Here is a 17,469-nt window from a genome sequence, read left to right on the forward strand (position 1 = left end):
ACCAAGCCGGTTCTTCTGTGAACCCATAAGAATTATTCATTGGCTCGTAAGATCTGCTTTCCTAGGGTACAGTGACAAGAAGGCAGGCCTTGGAGATCAACAGATGGGGAGACTGAAATTCTAGGCCAGCACTCATTTGCTGTGTGACCTCCAGCCTGTCACCTGCCCTCTCTGAGTCTCAACTTCTTAATCAGTCAAATGGGGGTGCTCCTACCTCTCTCATTTAGTTTTTAGGGGATTGACATGAATAATCTAAGCAACCGTGCTTCTCTGGTGGCTGGGAAATGATTGTTATAAGCTTGGTGATAATTTCATGGTAAAAATACAGAAGTCTAGGATTCTAAGCTCTTTGAACGCCTGAGGAAACTTACTTACACCTGCAAGGGCTCTGGGACTTCCACTCGCTGTAGATGCAAGGACAGGAGGGCATGATGGAAGGCACTGGAAGTATCAGGTGGGCTCACACATTGATTAGATGCTCTGAGAAAACAGGACTGGCCTCACCGTGGGAGTTTAGACTGAACTTTGTGCTTTCCTTTTCCAGTGAAATCTCAAAAGAGAGTGGTTTCTGAACCTGGTGGTGCCTCAGAATCCTCTCTGGAACTTTAAAAAAACACAGAGGCCTGGGCCCACGGACAGTTGACTGAATCCTGGTCTCCAGGGTGGGATGCAGGCATTATGTATTTTTTTTAAGCTGCACAGTTGTTTCTGGGATACCCCCAAAGCTGAGGACCTCTGGGTCTCCCTTGAGCAAAGGTCGGGAGCAAAACGTGGATTTCAATAGTCACATTCACAGAGGCCGCAAGAGCAGGTGTCAGACTGGGTTCTGGGGGATGGACTAGCAGCTGCGAAGTGAGGTTTTATAACTAGCACTTATAGAGCTTGTTCTGCTTCTGGTTTTATGCCTTATGAAGTCGTCTTCTTCCCTCAGAGTAAATACCGTCAGCATCCCCAGTCATTCAAGTACACAGCTGTGACAGACACTCCCAGCCTCCTTCATGCAAAACTCAGCAACCAGATTACCAATGAGGTAAAATCGGATGGCTTTGGAATGGGCTTTTAAAAAACTGCTAGATTGTTCAAAATATGCTTGAATATTTGTGGGATTGGGGCTGGGGAAAAACACAAGTGTTTACATGGAATTCTGGAAAGAAAAGAATGTCCTATATGGAATGTAAACACTTTTCAGAAGGAAGGAAGTCCTAGTTGGAAATCAGGTTTAGTCTCTAGTTCCACGGGCAGTCACAGACCAGCAGCACAAGTATCCAAACCTCGGGCCCCACCCCAGACCCACTGAATCCACAAGGTCATTGAGCAGGATCCTCACAGGTTTCCTCTGCGTGTTGAAGTTGAGAAGTACTGATCCGTCGTTCATCTGTTCCTTCTAGGTGCACACTGGCTAACTGCATTTATACGGTCATTCTGATGATTAGTAGAGGGAGGATGTGTAGTTACCCAGGGGTGGTTATGTAGTGTGGTGTTTGTCAGCCTTCTGGAATTTCTGCCTCCTCCCCTCACCTGCTGTTTGCTCACTTCATTCAATCATCTCTAGTGAAGGGGCATAGAGGGGAAGGAATCTCATGACATCAGCCCCTTTGGTTCTACTTTTTAGGGGCTCTCTTGCAAATTTGAAATAGAAATTGAGCTTGGCAGAGAATTAAATTTGGCATTGTCCTTAGTTTTAAACATTCTACTTCTGACTCTTTTAGAAGTCAGTTGAGATTTGGCTATTTATACAGTGAGGTTCCACTCTCACCGTCAAAAAGTAAGACACAGCAGCTTGGGATAAGAATGCTCCCAAGGGCTTGTGTAGCGATGTTCTCAATTTTAAATTCCTCTGGAGCCTCTCCTGCCTGCTGTGTGAGCCGGATGCTTTGGGTAACAGTGCCTTTCATGGTGGCCTCTGGCCTTGGAGAACTCACCAGCCACAGACCCATTTCTGATCATGAGAACAGGTGTTTCCAGAACTGGCTGAGGCCTCAACACTGGCATGAGTTCATTCATGGGAGGAGCCGGGGCTTTAGTAAAGGGTGCAGAACAGGGCTTGGGAGCCTCTTTTCTACCAACCAGAGCTTCTCCTAAATTTCCCAGATCTTAGTATTTGTTGTCTATACACCACATCCTCAAGGGAAAAGCCTACAATGAGAAGAACCTTAATGACGTTCCTAAATGTGCTTGCTTTCCTTGGCCTATTGTTGAGTAAAGTGTAGAGGAGGGAGAAAAAAAGAACACCTTTTTCTTTACCCATCTTAGGTTCTCAGTGGGGAATCTGTCACCAAAGACAGATTAACAAAACAAAAGCATATGAGTTTATTTAATATGAGTTTTACATGATATGGGAACCTTCATAAGGAGACGAAGACCAGAAGAAATGGTTAAACATGAACGTTTTTGTACGAGGTTTGATGAAGAGTAGCAAGTCATGGGAAGATGTGATAGACCTAAGAACAGGGGTGCACTTAGCAAGGTCTGTTCCCTCAGCTTCCTCTCAGCAGCCCTTGGTCTTCGGCGATAAGGATGCTCATTTCCTCTGGGTGTAGGGAGGGCACCTCTCATAGGAGGCTCTTATGACCTGCGTCAGGAGAGGAGAGGAGGAAGAGTTCTTCTAACACCTGCTGCGTCTCACATTCCTTCAGCTTAAAGGACTCAGGACGCCAAGGTGCCATATTTTGGGGTAACCTGTCCTGAGCCCCATCAAAAGCAACTTGCAATTCCTTACATATTCCTTTTATATCACTCAATTTGACTCGTGAAAGACTGTCTTTATTGAGAGAAAGATCTTCCCCAAGGCAGAAGGTGTACCCACGACACGGCGAGGGGCCTTCCGCAAACCCACTTCCCACTTGCAAACGAGGGACCTCCAGCATTGCAGAAAGACACAGCGTTGTCTCCTTGTTTGTTCTTTCTTCTCTTTTACCCAGCGCCTCTATAAAGCAGCCGGAGAGGATGAGATGCACCAGTACACAGTGACCCTGGGGCTGCCCGAGTTTGTCCGAGCGAAAACAAATGCAGTCAATCTGAGTGACGTAAGCCTTTCTTGTTGCTGAGGCTCAGACAGGCTCCAAAGCTGCGTATATCTGTGGCTGTGATGGGACCTCCCACTGACCCTTCTGGGGTTCCCAGAAACTTAAAAAAAAAAAAATGTCTTTTCGATGCTCTCGGTAAATATGCCTTTTCCCAAGTGTGTAGTGTCCAAATGCGTGAGCACGCACTACAGCGTATGGGCTGATGAGATTGTCTTTGCAAAAGAGAGAGCTTTTGCTCGTCAGAAATTGATTCCGGAACCCTGTACTACAAATGAAAGGGGTAGCCTTTGTTCGCCGATTCATGTAATTTTTTTTTTTTTTTTTAAAGAAGATCTACATGTGTTCCTACTGCAGGCAAAATACCAGGAGTCTTGGCGTAATCTCCGTGCTCAAGGCTACAAGCTGACAATAGACGCTCTCCCCTTCCAGGCTGCTCGCATCTCTGGAGATATAGCCAGTGATGTGAGTTGAATGATATGACCTTCCATCTTGCCTAATTTCTGTTAACTTCATGTACAACAATGTCTACGGCTGATTTTCCTGAATTAAAGCAAATCTATCACCCTGTGAGACAGGATGTCACCTGCAGAATATATTAGTTAGAAATGAGATTCTTTGACGGAGGGAGGGAAAGAAAGGCTCTGTTAATCAGAGGCTAAATTCAGGCAAAGGTCTCCAGCAGGAAAGAGACGACGATTTCTTTCTAATTGCAGTGTCTGGGCCACAATCCCCACCTCCCCCTCCCTCCGCTGGTAACACGTGCACTGCCCAGCTTCACCTGGAATTCGAAAGAGAACTCGCTATAGAAATCGTAACCCAGCCCTAACACAGCTCCCTCTTGGCTCTCTGTAGTCTCACACATGGGTGTGAGGATTTGCTAGTTGTGTTTCAGCCACTCTGTTGATAGCGTCATAGCTTTGGGACATGAAGGTGACTTTCTCTTTCCCACAAACAAATCACAGAAAATGTGGACTTCAAATAAATGGATCCTGTCTTTTGGGTTTCATGTTTTGCCAAGTACGCACGGTTAAAGTACAAGTTTCTCTTTTACCTTTTTTGATAAATTCCTTTTGGCCATAGGACATGTTAAGGGGAGTGGGCCCCTTCTTTGGTTCTGAGGATCTGGTTTTAATTAGATAGGAAGAATGGAGCAATGTTTTAATTGTTCATCCCCCAGGGAGGAAGCACGCTCTCAGGCCAACCTCGCTGTGGTTTTTCTTATAATCATCACCTCCTCGAGTAAGAACAGGTGACTTTTCTAGGGTCTGCAGTGAAAACGCGCAGGTGGAATTTAAGCAAGGCTGAACGCCGGCCCCTGACGGTGGTCCTCCCTTGCAGTTTCTCTACAGACATGACTTTGTGAAGGAGCGGGGCAGGCTGATCGGGGCCCGGAGCGTGAGCGACGACCCCTGGCTCCAGCACTGCTGGCAGGTGGGTCAGCTGCAGAGCGAGCTTCAGTACAGGCGGAGGGCGGCCAGCAGCCATGCCCAGTGCCACCTGCCCTTGGACATGGTGCATCTGGTCCACGCCAGGAAGGCCCAGGCCCTCGCCAGCGACCATGACTACAGGACACGGTGCCACGAGTTCACGGCTCTGCCGGAGGACCTGAAGATGTCCTGGGCCAAGAGAGCTCATGCCCTGCAGAGTGAGGTAGGGGGCCTTCGGGCTGCACACTAGCCCCTGACCTTCCTCCTCCCACCAAGACTGGGTGTAAATCTCTGCTTCTTCCTTAGCCTTTCCGACACCCCCCCACATCCCCAACCAAGACTTGCTGGGTCTCTATGTTAGGTCATCTAGGTTGGAATCAATCACCTAGCAACTGTTTCTTGAGCACCTATTATGTACCAGGCACCATTACAGGCCCTGGGCAAACCACAGTCAACAAGAGTCAAAAAACTGCTGTGCTCATGGGGCTTCCACTACATGGGAGGCAGACAGAATGTGGAAGTAGGATATGTAGTATGTCCGATGGTGACACATGTTGTGGAGACAGACAAAGCATGGCAGTGGGGAGGTGTGAAGGTGTGTGTGGACCTGCACATGTGCAATTTTAAATTGGGGGTGGGGTCCGGGCAGTTGCCACTGAAAAGACATTTGAGCAAAGACCAAAGTTGATGAGGGAAGGGGAGAGCACGCCAGCCAACAGAATAGCAAATCCAAAGGCCAAGTCCCTGAGCTGGAGGAGCCTCAGCTTATTTGAGTGGGTGAGTGAGGAGGACGTGGTCCGGAGTGGGGTCTGAGAGAGCTTGTGGGCTGGATGCTGTGCAGCAGGGTGAAGGTCATGACCAGAAAACAGTAGATCCAATCATGGCTGACGCTGACCGACTGTCATTACTGTCCCTCTTGCTATAATGCCATGAGGTGGGGACAGTGGTGACCCATGTTTTACAGACGAGGTCATGCAGGAGACGCCCAGGCAGCACTGGTCCCAGAACCCACGATCTCATCCATCTTGCTTTTGGGAAGGGAGCTCAAGGCAGTGGAGTCATGCTTCCTACAACCCTGGTGTAGACACAGACTCAGAAGGGAGAGGTCCTCACCCAGGCAAGGGCACCAAGCAGGTTGGTGGGGAGCCCCTTCCACACATGCTGGAGTCAGTCCCATCCCCCTCCACTCCTCAGCTTCCTCTACCCGGACGTACTAACTACGACAGTGTGGGCGTGGTCAGCACGTATGAACGTGCGAACGACAGAGCGTGGGCGTGGTCAGCATGTATGAAGCACGTGCTGTGCGCCGTCGCTGTGCCACGAGGTCTTGCACACGTTGTCTCTGCAGGCCTCCGAGCAGCCCCACGAGGAAGGAACTCTCACTTTAGAACACAGCTCATGGGACTGTTGTCACATTAACCCTTCCCATCCGTATCGGGGTTTCTCAACTCCAGCGCCCTGGATGTCCGGGGCTGGAGAATTCTTTGTTGTGAGACCCGCCCTGTGCCTTGCAAGCCTCCCTGGCCTCTACCCAGGAGATGCCAATGGTGCCGCCCTCCCCCGGGGCGACCATCAAAATGTCTCTAAATGTGGCCACATGTACCTGGGGGACAGCATTGCACCCAGCTGGCAGTTGAGGACTGGTCTACATGAAGCACCCAGCGTGGTGCGTGGTCCATAGAAACATGCCAGTAAGAGTTGGCTGTTTGGATTGTTCTCTACACCAAGCCTGTCGATTCTGGTTGTCTTGAGGGCTGCGACTGCTCTTAGGTTGAATTATATGGCACAGGCAGAATATTTATAAACACATAAGTTGGGGTTCCTTATGAGTCAGTGTGGTCGTGGTTTAATGATCACCTAATTATTCATCACAATTTGCTGGAAGAACAACATCACAGGGTTCACGAGTAAGTCGAGTGTGGAGCAGGGGGACCTCATTGGGCCCCATACAGAGGACGTAGTTACCAAGGTGCTCGCCCTTGTTCCACTGGAAAGGCCTTCCATTTGCTAGATGGCCAGCCTGCCACCTGCAAGAATAGCTCATGGCCTGACCCTCTGGTCAGAGGGCTGTTCCTTGGAGGGGAAGGGGGAAAGAAACCTCTGGGGTGGGGCAGACCCCAGAGGGAGATACACAGGTCATCTGGAAGAGGCGAGGGGGAGCTGGGCCAGGAGCCCGAAGATGTTCTTTGGAAGCCCCACTTTGTCACATACTGGGTGTGTGTCCTCGAGCTGTCCCTTCACTTTCTAGGCCTCCATCCATCCAACAGAAGAGCAAAGAGGGTTGATTTGATTGGTGACCTCAGATTTCAGCATTTGTGGATAGATGTTTATAAGATGGTGGTGTCAATATATTATCAGTTTTTTTTTTTACTAAGGGAATAAAAACTAAATACTACCTCAAGCTACCATTTATATCACAGTTTTTTTTTTTTTTCTGAAAAGAAAGCATATTTTAGCACTAAAACAAGTAGGAAGAACAATCTAAAAAGAAGAGGACTTTCTAAGAAATGGTGGTTGGCACTCTGAAATGGACATTTTATGGGATAGGATATGTATTAATATTTTGAATGCTGAGAAACTGTTGCTTAATTTTTTAAATCACCATATTGTGCTTCATGCATTGCTTTATAGACTTGAAGTTTGTTAATTTGGGGGGTGTGGATTCCAAGATGCTATGAACAGAGGACGCCCCATAACGTCTGGCTGGTTCTGAGGCTTCAGTTTTCTTGTGGTTGTTATTGAAAATCTAATTTCATGTGGTTATGTTGTATAGAAAAAGGAACAAAGGCTCCACGTGTGTTCACTCTATTCGGCGGAGGCTGGGGGAGGAATAGCACCCTTGGGCTGCAGCTGCTTCTCCTGCCCTCTCCTACTCAGGCCAGAAAGAAAGCTGTGGGTTGGGCTGGAGGAAGCCAAGAGGTGCTCACCCCTAGGGCAAAGGTCTCAGGCTGTGATCGCTCAAGCCATGCATGGGTCGTGCTTGCCTCTGGAACATATCTGAGACACAACACTCTGCCCAGGGAATGCTCTACCGTGAATGGCCATGATCTTGCACAGGGGCTGTGGGGAGTCCTGAAAAGCACCTGCAGGGACTGTCAAGGGGACAGCCCTGACCCCACATTTTACAGCTGCATGACCTTGGGTAGACTCCGTAAGCTCTCTGAGCCTCCGTTTCCCCATCAGAAACAAAAACAATAACAATAGCTAAAATGTATGGAATGTTTATTCTGGACCGGGCATTTACTTCAATATTTTGCACAAACTATCTCATTTAGTATCTAGGTACATACTGACATGACTCCCAGTTTTATAGATGTGGTGACTAAAGCACCTATGATCTTTTTTTTAAAAAATATTTTATTTTCTTTATTTGAGAGAGTGAGAGTGAGAGCACAAGAAGGGGTAGGGTCAGAGGGAGGAGCAGACTCCCTGCTGAGCAGGGAGCCCGTTGCGGGACTCGATCCCGGGACTCAGGGATCATGACCTGAGCCAAAGGTAGTCGCTTAACCAACTGAGCCACCCAGGCGCCCTTAAAGCACCTATGATCTTAAGTAACTTGCCCAGGGTCACAGGCTGGCGGGGAAATGACTTGCTCTAGACCCCACCGCAAGTCAGAGGCGAAACTGGGCTCTGGTCTCTGGACTCCTGGTTTGGTGCTCTTTGGCTCCCCCCGGTGGCTGGATTAGGAACCCAGGTGCTCTGGCTCCTAAGGGTTCTCTTAAGGACCGTCTGTCTGGTACACCCAGAGGACAGCTGCCCATGGCTCTTCTGAGAATCTGAACAGTCCCTTGAACACCACCATTGTTCTGCAGACAGGTATAGGAACCCCGCCTTTGCAGCGTGGCGTGAACCCTGCATGAGATGAGTCTAAAGCAAACCACACCCTCTGCAAGAGGGCGATTATAAAGATTCTCATTAATATGACAAATATACCTCCTCCCCTGGTCTCCTCTGGGTCCAGTTGTTGACACTGGTGGAAATTGGGGACCCAAAACTGCAGCCTGTGCTCCAAAACGGGGGTGCCGGGAAACCCCACGTATGAATCTGAAGGTGGCCTCCAGGTCGTAATCTGTGCAAGGGAAAGCAACAAGACTGCCATCTGGGGAAGCCAGGTGCAGTTGGGCAGCATGAGAGGTCTCTTATTATCTTAGAATCCTTCTTCAAAACCATCTTTGGGTAGCTGATCTTCTCGGCTCCCCTCCTCTCTCCCCCTCTTTCATCATGAAGTCCGGGGCAGGTGTGTTGTTTTTAGGGTCTGCGTGAATAGTCAAGCCTGGCCTGGGAGCTGAAATATCAAGAGACAATCCATTTATAAGAGAGTCTGAGGCCCAGTCAGATCTTTGGGGAACCTGCATCTTGCTTTCTGACTTCCCTGCGATTGTACTGTTCAGCTCAACAAAAGGCAAGTTGAAAGAGTGCTCCCCACTTCATCTTGCGTATGAAAGGAGCAAGGCCCGGCTGTGAAGAGGCCCTGTAGGATTATTCTCTCTAACTTAGAAATTTATCCAATTTTCTCTGTTCTTTATCAGAGTGGAAGGCAAAAGCTTTGCCGGTGTAGACCGAAAGATCGCGGCATACAAAGCAATCTTACTGACATGGGGTTTTGAAACCTGCTCCTGAACCTGAGTGACGCCTCCCTTCACCAGTCGGAAGGCAGAGTGGAATTTGCACAGGGGCATTAACCAGCAGACAGTAGATCAGAAACGGACCCTCTTTGAGGCCAGCTGTGAGGGACGCTGTGAATCCTGAAATGAAAGGAAACTAAAAAGGCCAGAAGACTGGTTTCTGGAGTGATATTTTGCGTTACAGCAGAGCTTATATCTAAATTAGAGAAACGCTATCAACTTCGTTTAGATCCAGATTTTAGATTTCCTTAGCGAGTCCTTTTCCACCCTTAAAAATGCCTCATTTCCATAAAGAGAAGAAGAAAAGGATTCCTGTGACTGTCTCGTCCTAGGTAATGGTGGGCAGATCGTGGAATGGTAATAAGATTTAACGTTTTAGGAGACTCCTAATCAGACCCATTGTCCTACTCACTGCTTAGGATTTTCTCCCAGGAATGCTGCTCCAGTTCTAATCTTCTGAGTCCTTAAAATGAAGAAAATGCATAAGGCCCAGCCCATCTTTGTGATATAAGCAAATCCTGAGCCAACAGTGGAAAGGGGAGGTAAATCCAGGCACAAAAAAGTTAAAATGGCTCACATGCTGTAGGCTGGTTGTATCTAAGTGTGTGTGGTTCTTAGAGTCCTGCTGGCATTGTCTCTGCCCCCTTGCTCCCACCCCACTCCCCACCCCCCCCCCAGACAAAACCAGATCCAACGCATCAAGTGACCTTTGCTCCCAAGGCCTCTCAGGTGTTCTCATGAGAACAGAAGGGTTGTCATGACCTTCAGCTATCACAGAGAGAAACTGAGTCACATTTTGGTGAAGCGATTTGCTCTGAGCCCCAGCCAGTCTGACCCAGAACTCTGGGCCCTTTGATCACCTGAAGGTGGGTAAAACTGTTCTATTTAGGCAGGCAGGCAGGTAGTCGCCTCACTGCCAGAAGGAAACAGAATAATCCAGGCTGATGCCTGGGCTTGGGTGTAGATCTCCACTCTTTAAGCGATCATGTGCCTCCATTACCTTGGCTTCTAACCCTGCCCATTCACAGGTGGGGCCTGCTTGGATCTTCTGCACGATCCATTATTTAATTCCTGGCGGAGTGCACAAATTCACACAGTTTGACTTAACGATATGCACAGTGCTCTCCAAATGAAGACGATGACGTGTTACGGTGAAGATGAATACAAATGCTATTACAAATCAGGCACCTTGAAATAACCCGACAGTCACTGGCACTCTGTTGGTAAAAACCAATGATCTTCTTTCCACAGTTTCGTTACAAGTCAGACCTGATGGGCATGAAGGGGACAGGATGGCTGACACTGAGCTCCCCACAGCTGGAGAGTGCAAAGAAGGCTGGAGAACTCATCAGCGAGGTACCACTCACCCAACTCTGTCATAAATGCAACCTGGTATTTATTTCCTCCTGAAGAGGGAAACTGCTTATGGGGTGGAAACCCCAAGAGGGCCCCATGGCCACTGGACCCCCACCATTTTTCCTGTTCTTTGCAACCCAGTCATAAGCAAAACAAGATTTCCCTCCAAATGAGTTCACTTGCTGGGGAGTTAAAGTCATGTTCCAGAATGGGCAATGAGAGATAGATGATGCACTAGAAGATTCTCAGTTGGCACATCAGGTCGTTATGAGCTAAGCTGACCCATTGTTTTCTTGGGAGCAGAATTTTGCCATCCACCTACAGAGTTTACGCAGAGTGTCCAGTGTCTGGGGTTTTCTGATTTCAGATGGCATTACACATTGCAGAGGGATGGTTACCTTTACCGAACTGCCCACCATATTGGTGGCCTGGAGATTCTGCCCTGGGGAAGAATCTCCTCCAGGGTGGTGCTGCCTTCTTCCATCTCTTAGTAGCCAGACTTACTTGGACAGGGTCTAAGGACATTGATGCTGAGTCCTTCCCTCTACTGAATTCCTTTATTGTGATATGCCTTGGAATGGTGCAGGAGAGTAAATATTTGTAAAATACTCCTTATCACAGAAGCAGCTTGGAGCCCTGTGAAGTACCCACCAAGAAGAGAGACTTGTTTTCCAGTAGTGTCCTTAGCACACCTGGTACTGAGTAGGTCGGGTGAAGCTGCATTCAGAAAAATGCATGGTATTCAACTGTTTCGTGGGAATCTGTGTCTTTCTCTTACAGACCAAATACCGTAAGAAACCAGACAGTATCAAGTTCACCACAGTGGTTGACTCCCCAGACCTGGTTCATGCCAAGAACAGCTACATGCACTGCAATGAGGTGGGTATGTTTTCATCACCAACCCAGGGGTGGGTGCCCAGGAGTGGGTAGTGCTGCTCAGTACTCAGTGCTTAAGAGCATGAGCTTGGGTTAGATGCCTACTACCTGGGTGATTAAGGGCCAGTTACTTGCTCTCTCCTAACCTCCATTCCCTTATTTGAAAGGAGGGCAATGATAGTGCCATTTCATAAGATTAAGTGAGTTAAATGAGAATTAAATAAATAAATGTATGTGAAGCTTTTAGCAAGTATGGGGAATGTAGTAAGTCCTCAATTTATGGTTGGTTATTATGGTTTGGTTCATAATTATATTATGGTTTGATTCATAATTGTAACAGTATTAATACTGCGTATTATTGATGATCTTTTACTAAACACTAGATGAGATACATCTTAATTATTGATAGATGGTAATGGAATTAAAAGCTGAACATAACCCAGTTAGAAAAAAAAAGAACAGCTATATTAAAAGCTTTTTTCTGCTTCTACTCTCTCTGTATGATTTAGCCTCATTTCTTCTCTCTTATATTTATTTCGAAGTATAGGAAGTTAAATATTTTTTCTCTGACCTCGTCAAGGGATTTGATTTTGCACACACAGTGACAAAGCCGACCCCTGGTCACACAGAGTCCAAATATACCGAGAGGTTCACGTTTGCGAAGCCCAAATTGAATTTGGAAAAGGATCAGAATATTCAATACTATATTTTCCTCTCTAAAAGTAGATGAGACTCCATCCCTTCCTAAAATTCTTTGCAACTCTTAGATCTCTGCTCTCAAAATAGCAACTAAGAGAAAGCTTGAGTTTTAAAACTGTGTCTTCCTGGGACCCAGGTAGACTCTGAAAACTTTAATTTTCTGAAAACATATGAAGTCCTTTTAGGGTTAAAAAAAAAAGACTTATTAGCGGTTGTGTCTTTTTATTATTCCTATTCACATCAAGCAATAAGGGCATTAAGACATCTCGGTACTAGTAGAAAGCTTGAACAATGCTCAATTGCAAAGATTTTCGAAAGAGCCCCACACCTTATACTGTTTGTAAAACCACACAGGTGTGGCCAGCCGGGATGTTGGTTTGGGGTGCATTTGGAGCAGATCTTTTTTTTTTTTTTTAAAGATTCTATTTATTTATTTGAGAGAGAGAATGAGAGAGAGCACATGAGAGGGGGGAGGGTCAGAGGGAGAAGCAGACTCCCTGCCGAGCAGGGAGCCCGATGCGGGACTCGATTCCGGGACTCCAGGGTCATGACCTGAGCCGAAGGCAGTCGCTTAACCAACTGAGCCACCCACGCGCCCTGGAGCAGATCTTGATAAATATTTTAAACGGGGTCTCCTTACCACCAGCCAACCCTGCCTGACTCTGGGCATGTGGGCCCCCTCTGTCAGATGGTGGGTTCTGGAGGGATGCTCTCCAGGTACAGGGCTGGGTTCTGCTCCCACGGCGGGCACCCGGTGGGGAGGGGCACCCTGCTTCTCACCATAACCTCAGCCAGCCCCCGTTCTGCATTTACCGGGGGCCTGTCTCCCCCACAGCGTCTGTACAGGTTGGGGGATGTGGAATCCCTGCACAGATACACACCGATCCCTGACCACCCCGATTTCGCCAGAGCCCGGCTCAACGCACTGCATCTGAGTGACGTAAGTGAAGTGATGCTTTGTGTGGCGCACACCTCCTGCAACTGTATCTACACCCAGACTGGACTGTATTTGTCGGGGGGAGAAAAGTCCCAGGAAGGAGGGATTGAGACGGGAAGAACGCAGGGCCGAGAGTGAGACAGACCGCATGTGGGACTCTGAGCCACTTCCCTCGCTGGGCCTCAGTTTCCCCAACTGGAAAATGGGATGGAGCTGGGCGGACCAATGCCTGTGGTTCCTTCCGGCTTGAAAATTCTGTTTCTGGGCGTGACGGCCAAGACCGCAGTCAGGTGCTCCCCCCGCCCTGGCAGGTGTAGACACCTGCTCCGTTTCTTTCCTGGACACGTCTCCTCAGTCCCCAGAGCAGGGTGACTTTGGAGGCACGGTGGCACTTTCTCACCGCACAATTGTCATCCATCAGGTACAAACACGAGCGGCTCCTTTGTGCGTGAGGCGGTGGCCTCCACACTTCTTTTTCCCTTAGATGTCTGCCCTTTGCGTGCATAACCAAGATGCTGTTTCCTAAACCCGGGCTTGTTGTTAGCGGGGGTTGGAGGCCCCTGGTTGTAATAGAATAGGCTGCCGCTCGGCCAGCAAAGCTGTGATCCAGGGATAACAGGTAGGCAGGCGGCAGAATCAAAAGCCGCTGTCAGATCAGAATCACACAGGCTGAGTGTGTCGGCCTGGGGCTGCGCGGGGCCTCCCAGAGTCCGGCCATTCTTCCCTCCCTGGCCTGGCCATTGTATCCTGGGGCTCCGTGCAGATCAGCAGCTGCTCCCGTGCACCCCAGAGGTGGCCGCCTCGCAGGGGTCGGCAAGAGGCGCCTTCTAGTTAGCGTGTGTATTAGTTTGTTGCGTTTGTAAAGCCCTGTGGGATCCCACGCAGTGAATGCGATGGTGCTTTGTAAATATGAGTTATTATGACCATTTGAGGCTTTTGAGGGATGTGCAGGCGATAATTTTAGAAGAGCAGCTCGGGTGGGCTGACCTCCATCTGGGGGAAGCGGGACCTCCCCCTCAACAGAGCTGGGACAAAACATCCATCGTATTAGTGCTTCGAGGATGGGGGAAGGCCGGGCCTCCATGGGCCGCATGATTGGAGGCTCAGAGCCCTGAAGACTGGGGTAAAGCTGCCAGTCCATTTGGGGCCCGGCTGAAGGAGGACAGCCACCCCGGGCTGGTGACAGAGCATCTTTTGGCTCACGAGGGACGCCAGTCTGCAGAGTCCCAGAGCTGAAATTAGCCGCCGGGGCATGCGGATATGGAGAACTCATGAACCTCTTTTGAAAGAGCACTTCTTCGGGGGCGTGGAGAATGCACACAATTGGATCAAGTGCTCTGTGAGGAAGATGTGGAGGGAAAGTGACCTTCCTGGGCAAAGAAAGCCATTGAGATGTGTAAGGCAGCCGAAATAACTAAAAATCAAATGACTCTAATGTGTGAGGATGAGGACAAAACTGCACCCACTGTGATAAAGAAGAGGAACGCCCAGGGTTCCAAATCAAAGAGCCTACGGAATCTAAAGGCTCCCAGTGGCAAGGCAGAAACCTCAACAGAATAAAAAAAACTCAGGGAGGAAGTGATCACAATCAAGCAAATAGTATACAGGGAGAAGGAATGGGAGAAAGGGGAGCCGGCGCCTTGGAGAGAACCCCAATTTCAGCCACGCTCGCTAGGTGACCCTCCGTCGTAGAGGCTCGGAAGCTGGGGTGCATTGGACCCCAGAGTGGGGTGACATCAGAGTTTGGTGCTGAGGAAAGTTTGGCACCCTTACCTAGCCCAGATCCAGTGTGGAGGCCCTTTGTAGGAAGGGGCCAACTGTCCCCTTCCCAGGGGATGCTAAGGGCTTGGACTCTATTTGCTGTATATACTGCTATTTGTGGGGCCACCATATCAGGGAGCGTAATGCTGAAGGTGATGGTTGCTCTGTCATTATCTGAATGTTTCTCCCCATCTACCGATCCCTCTGTCCTGCCTGTTCCACTCGGTGGTGACCCGGTAAATGGAATCCTTGGGGCCATTTGTGACCCATCAATTAGGCCATTACTCCAACGATTATTGACTCTGTATTTCTAGGCCCCTGAACACAGCAGGTATTTGGCTCGTGGTCGGTGGCATTGGATGTTGGAGTTGGAGGCGATGATGAAGGTGAAGGTGATGGATGGCAGTACGTAACAATGTGGAGCTCTGCCGTGCCTGACTCCTTCTCGTAGGCCCCTCTGCTTCCAGGCCCAGTTGCGCGGTGGTGCGAGGCACTTCGCTTTTTTATCTGCCATCCCTCCTTTGCTTAGTCCCCTCAATGCCCTGTAGAACGGGGCCTCGGCCATGACCTCTGTTTCCAAGTGACAAAAGCAAGGTTCTTCCGGGGCCTCCTGACCTGCTGTGGCTCTTGGAGTGAGTGAGCCGCCGACTCGGTCTGGGGCTGTCACTTTGTCGTCTGCTGCCGATGTGCCTCACCCGCTGTGTCCCTTCTCTGTGGCTGGATAAAGGACAGCCCTCCACTGGGATCTCCAGATGCCTCCTTTCATGGAGCCATTCCCTTATGCTGAAAAAAAAAATATTAGCTACATGAAGGCCTGGGAGATTTTGATGCTCTCTCGGGTATGTGGGTCTACCTGAGGACCAAGAGGATGTGATTACAGACTCCCGGAGGCTGTGCGAGAACACCTTCAAAAGGGAAAAAATGAAAGAGGAAGATGTGAAATACATGGGTCAGGAACTCAGTCAGGTTCTTGGCAATCAATTTAATTCAGGTGAAGGCTCTTCCCTCCGTGTGGGCACCAGGGGCGTGCCTATGGGAGGCGGCTCGCTTCATAGTGCTGGTGTGACACAGCTTTAGAAGTAGCCGAGGGGCCCCCGGGGCGTCGTTGGAGCTAACAAACTCATGGGTGCCAGGACCCAAGGAAGAGTGCTCTCAGCATGAGGGAAGAAGCAGAGTTCTTGAACTTCGAGTTCTGGCATCTAGAAGCTGCAAACCCGAGGCACTGAAAGCGAATGCAAAGACAGGAAGGAGTGGGGGGGTGGCCTCTGGTCCCAACAGGATATAGCAAAGGAGCCAGACTCACAGACCACAGGCCCATCAGAGCAAGGTCTGATGCTCAGGCCAGGAGCTTAGAGCTGAGCCCTTCATGGCCAGCCCCACCAGTCCCAGAGCTTGGGGAGGTCCTCGGGACAGATGTGGGGCCATGGCTCTGTCCTTGGACACCTGCAGGGCGGAGGGTATGTGTTCATTCCTGCTCAGAACTAACAACATGCCAGGTGTGGAGTTCTCACTCCCTGCTCACTCATTTCTCTGTTTTCCCCATCTAGAAAGCCTACAGAAACTCTTGGGAACAGACCCGGGCTGGCGGCTATGACTTCAGGCTGGATGCCATCCCATTCCAGACCGCCCGGGCGTCCAGGGAGATCGCCAGCGACGTAAGACCTCAGGCTCTCACTCCCTCTCTCACTTGTGGGTTTGACTGCTTTTCCCAGTTCTGTTGAAAAGCAAACCACCAGGAACCCAAACTGAACAAGTATTTCAAATGAAATTAAAAATAGGCCTTATTTTCTAGAACCTTAGCCAGAAATTTCAGATTGGGGAGGACACTCTTAAAAGTTGACATATGTGTACCTAGAAGTGAACTAACATTTGACTGATGTGTCGATCCACAATAAAGGGATGAAGTGCAGCGTGACAGGGTAGAAAGAGATTGAGCTTTTTCCTTAGATTGCTTTTGAGTCCAAATCCTGGCTCAGTCACTTAGGACGCGGCCATGTGGTGTTGGGCAAGTTGCTTACATCCTCTGAATGCAGATTTCTACACCTGTGAAATAGGGATATAATTTTCATCTCCTAGGATCAATGGAGGACTGAAAACAAAATGGTTTACATTGTTGTGCAAATAACAGGTGTTCAAAACATGGCAGCCGTTTTTATGGAAGAAGAAGGTAGATCATGGATCACTCGTGAATACCTTGTATCTGCCCACAATCAGTCCAGAAATCAAGAACAGGCATTTAGAAACATTTTTAGCAACTAGCCGTTGTGACAACAAAGCCTGTGCCCAGTGGACTCGTCTGGAGCAGGGCTGGTTTGGGCGTTACCACTACATACTAATCAGATGCAGTAGAACCACCTGTGGGACTTCGATGGATTGGAAATTTAAAAAGCAAAACAAAATTAATCTGATCCTTCCCTAGAGGTGGTTTGAGGAACCCTGGACGGGGCCCCTGTAAGCCGGGAAGAATCAAAGGAAGAGTGGCTGCTGAGAGAGGCTCTTCCTGTTGTATCATTCATTACAGCAGCCTTAACACCCATAGCCGCCACTCGGTGGGCATGAACCTGAAGCTCAGCCCCCATCTCGCTGAATCCTCTCCGTGTCCCCTGGGGTGGAGGCTCGTTCTCCCATTTTATCAGGAGGGGAAACTGAGGCTCAGAGAGACTCAGTAACTGGCCTCAGGCCACACAGCTAGAAGGTAGCAGAGGGAGATCTAGATCCGAGGTCTGCCTGAATCCAAAGCTGTGCTCTTACCCCGTCATTGA

General features: G+C 49.1%; 1 protein-coding gene across 10 annotated transcripts in view; it reads left to right on the plus strand.

The window, feature by feature from the left end:
* NRAP (nebulin related anchoring protein) overlaps positions 1 to 17,469 on the plus strand; it is a 71,129-nt gene that overhangs the window by 51,422 nt on the left and 2,238 nt on the right. For 9 of the 10 annotated variants that reach the window (XM_031040347.2, XM_031040352.2, XM_031040349.2 and 6 more), the window contains 8 exons: positions 932 to 1,030; positions 2,922 to 3,026; positions 3,381 to 3,488; positions 4,365 to 4,676; positions 10,330 to 10,434; positions 11,215 to 11,313; positions 12,845 to 12,949; positions 16,255 to 16,362. In XM_031040347.2, coding sequence (XP_030896207.2) covers positions 932 to 1,030; positions 2,922 to 3,026; positions 3,381 to 3,488; positions 4,365 to 4,676; positions 10,330 to 10,434; positions 11,215 to 11,313; positions 12,845 to 12,949; positions 16,255 to 16,362 — 1,041 coding nt within the window. The remainder of the gene's footprint in view (positions 1 to 931; positions 1,031 to 2,921; positions 3,027 to 3,380; positions 3,489 to 4,364; positions 4,677 to 10,329; positions 10,435 to 11,214; positions 11,314 to 12,844; positions 12,950 to 16,254; positions 16,363 to 17,469) is intronic. The other variant, XM_031040358.2, reaches the window with a different exon arrangement.

This window comes from Leptonychotes weddellii, chromosome 6 (genome assembly GCF_054177405.1).
Source record: "Leptonychotes weddellii isolate Sample4059 chromosome 6, ASM5417740v2, whole genome shotgun sequence".
NCBI lineage: Eukaryota > Metazoa > Chordata > Mammalia > Carnivora > Phocidae > Leptonychotes > Leptonychotes weddellii.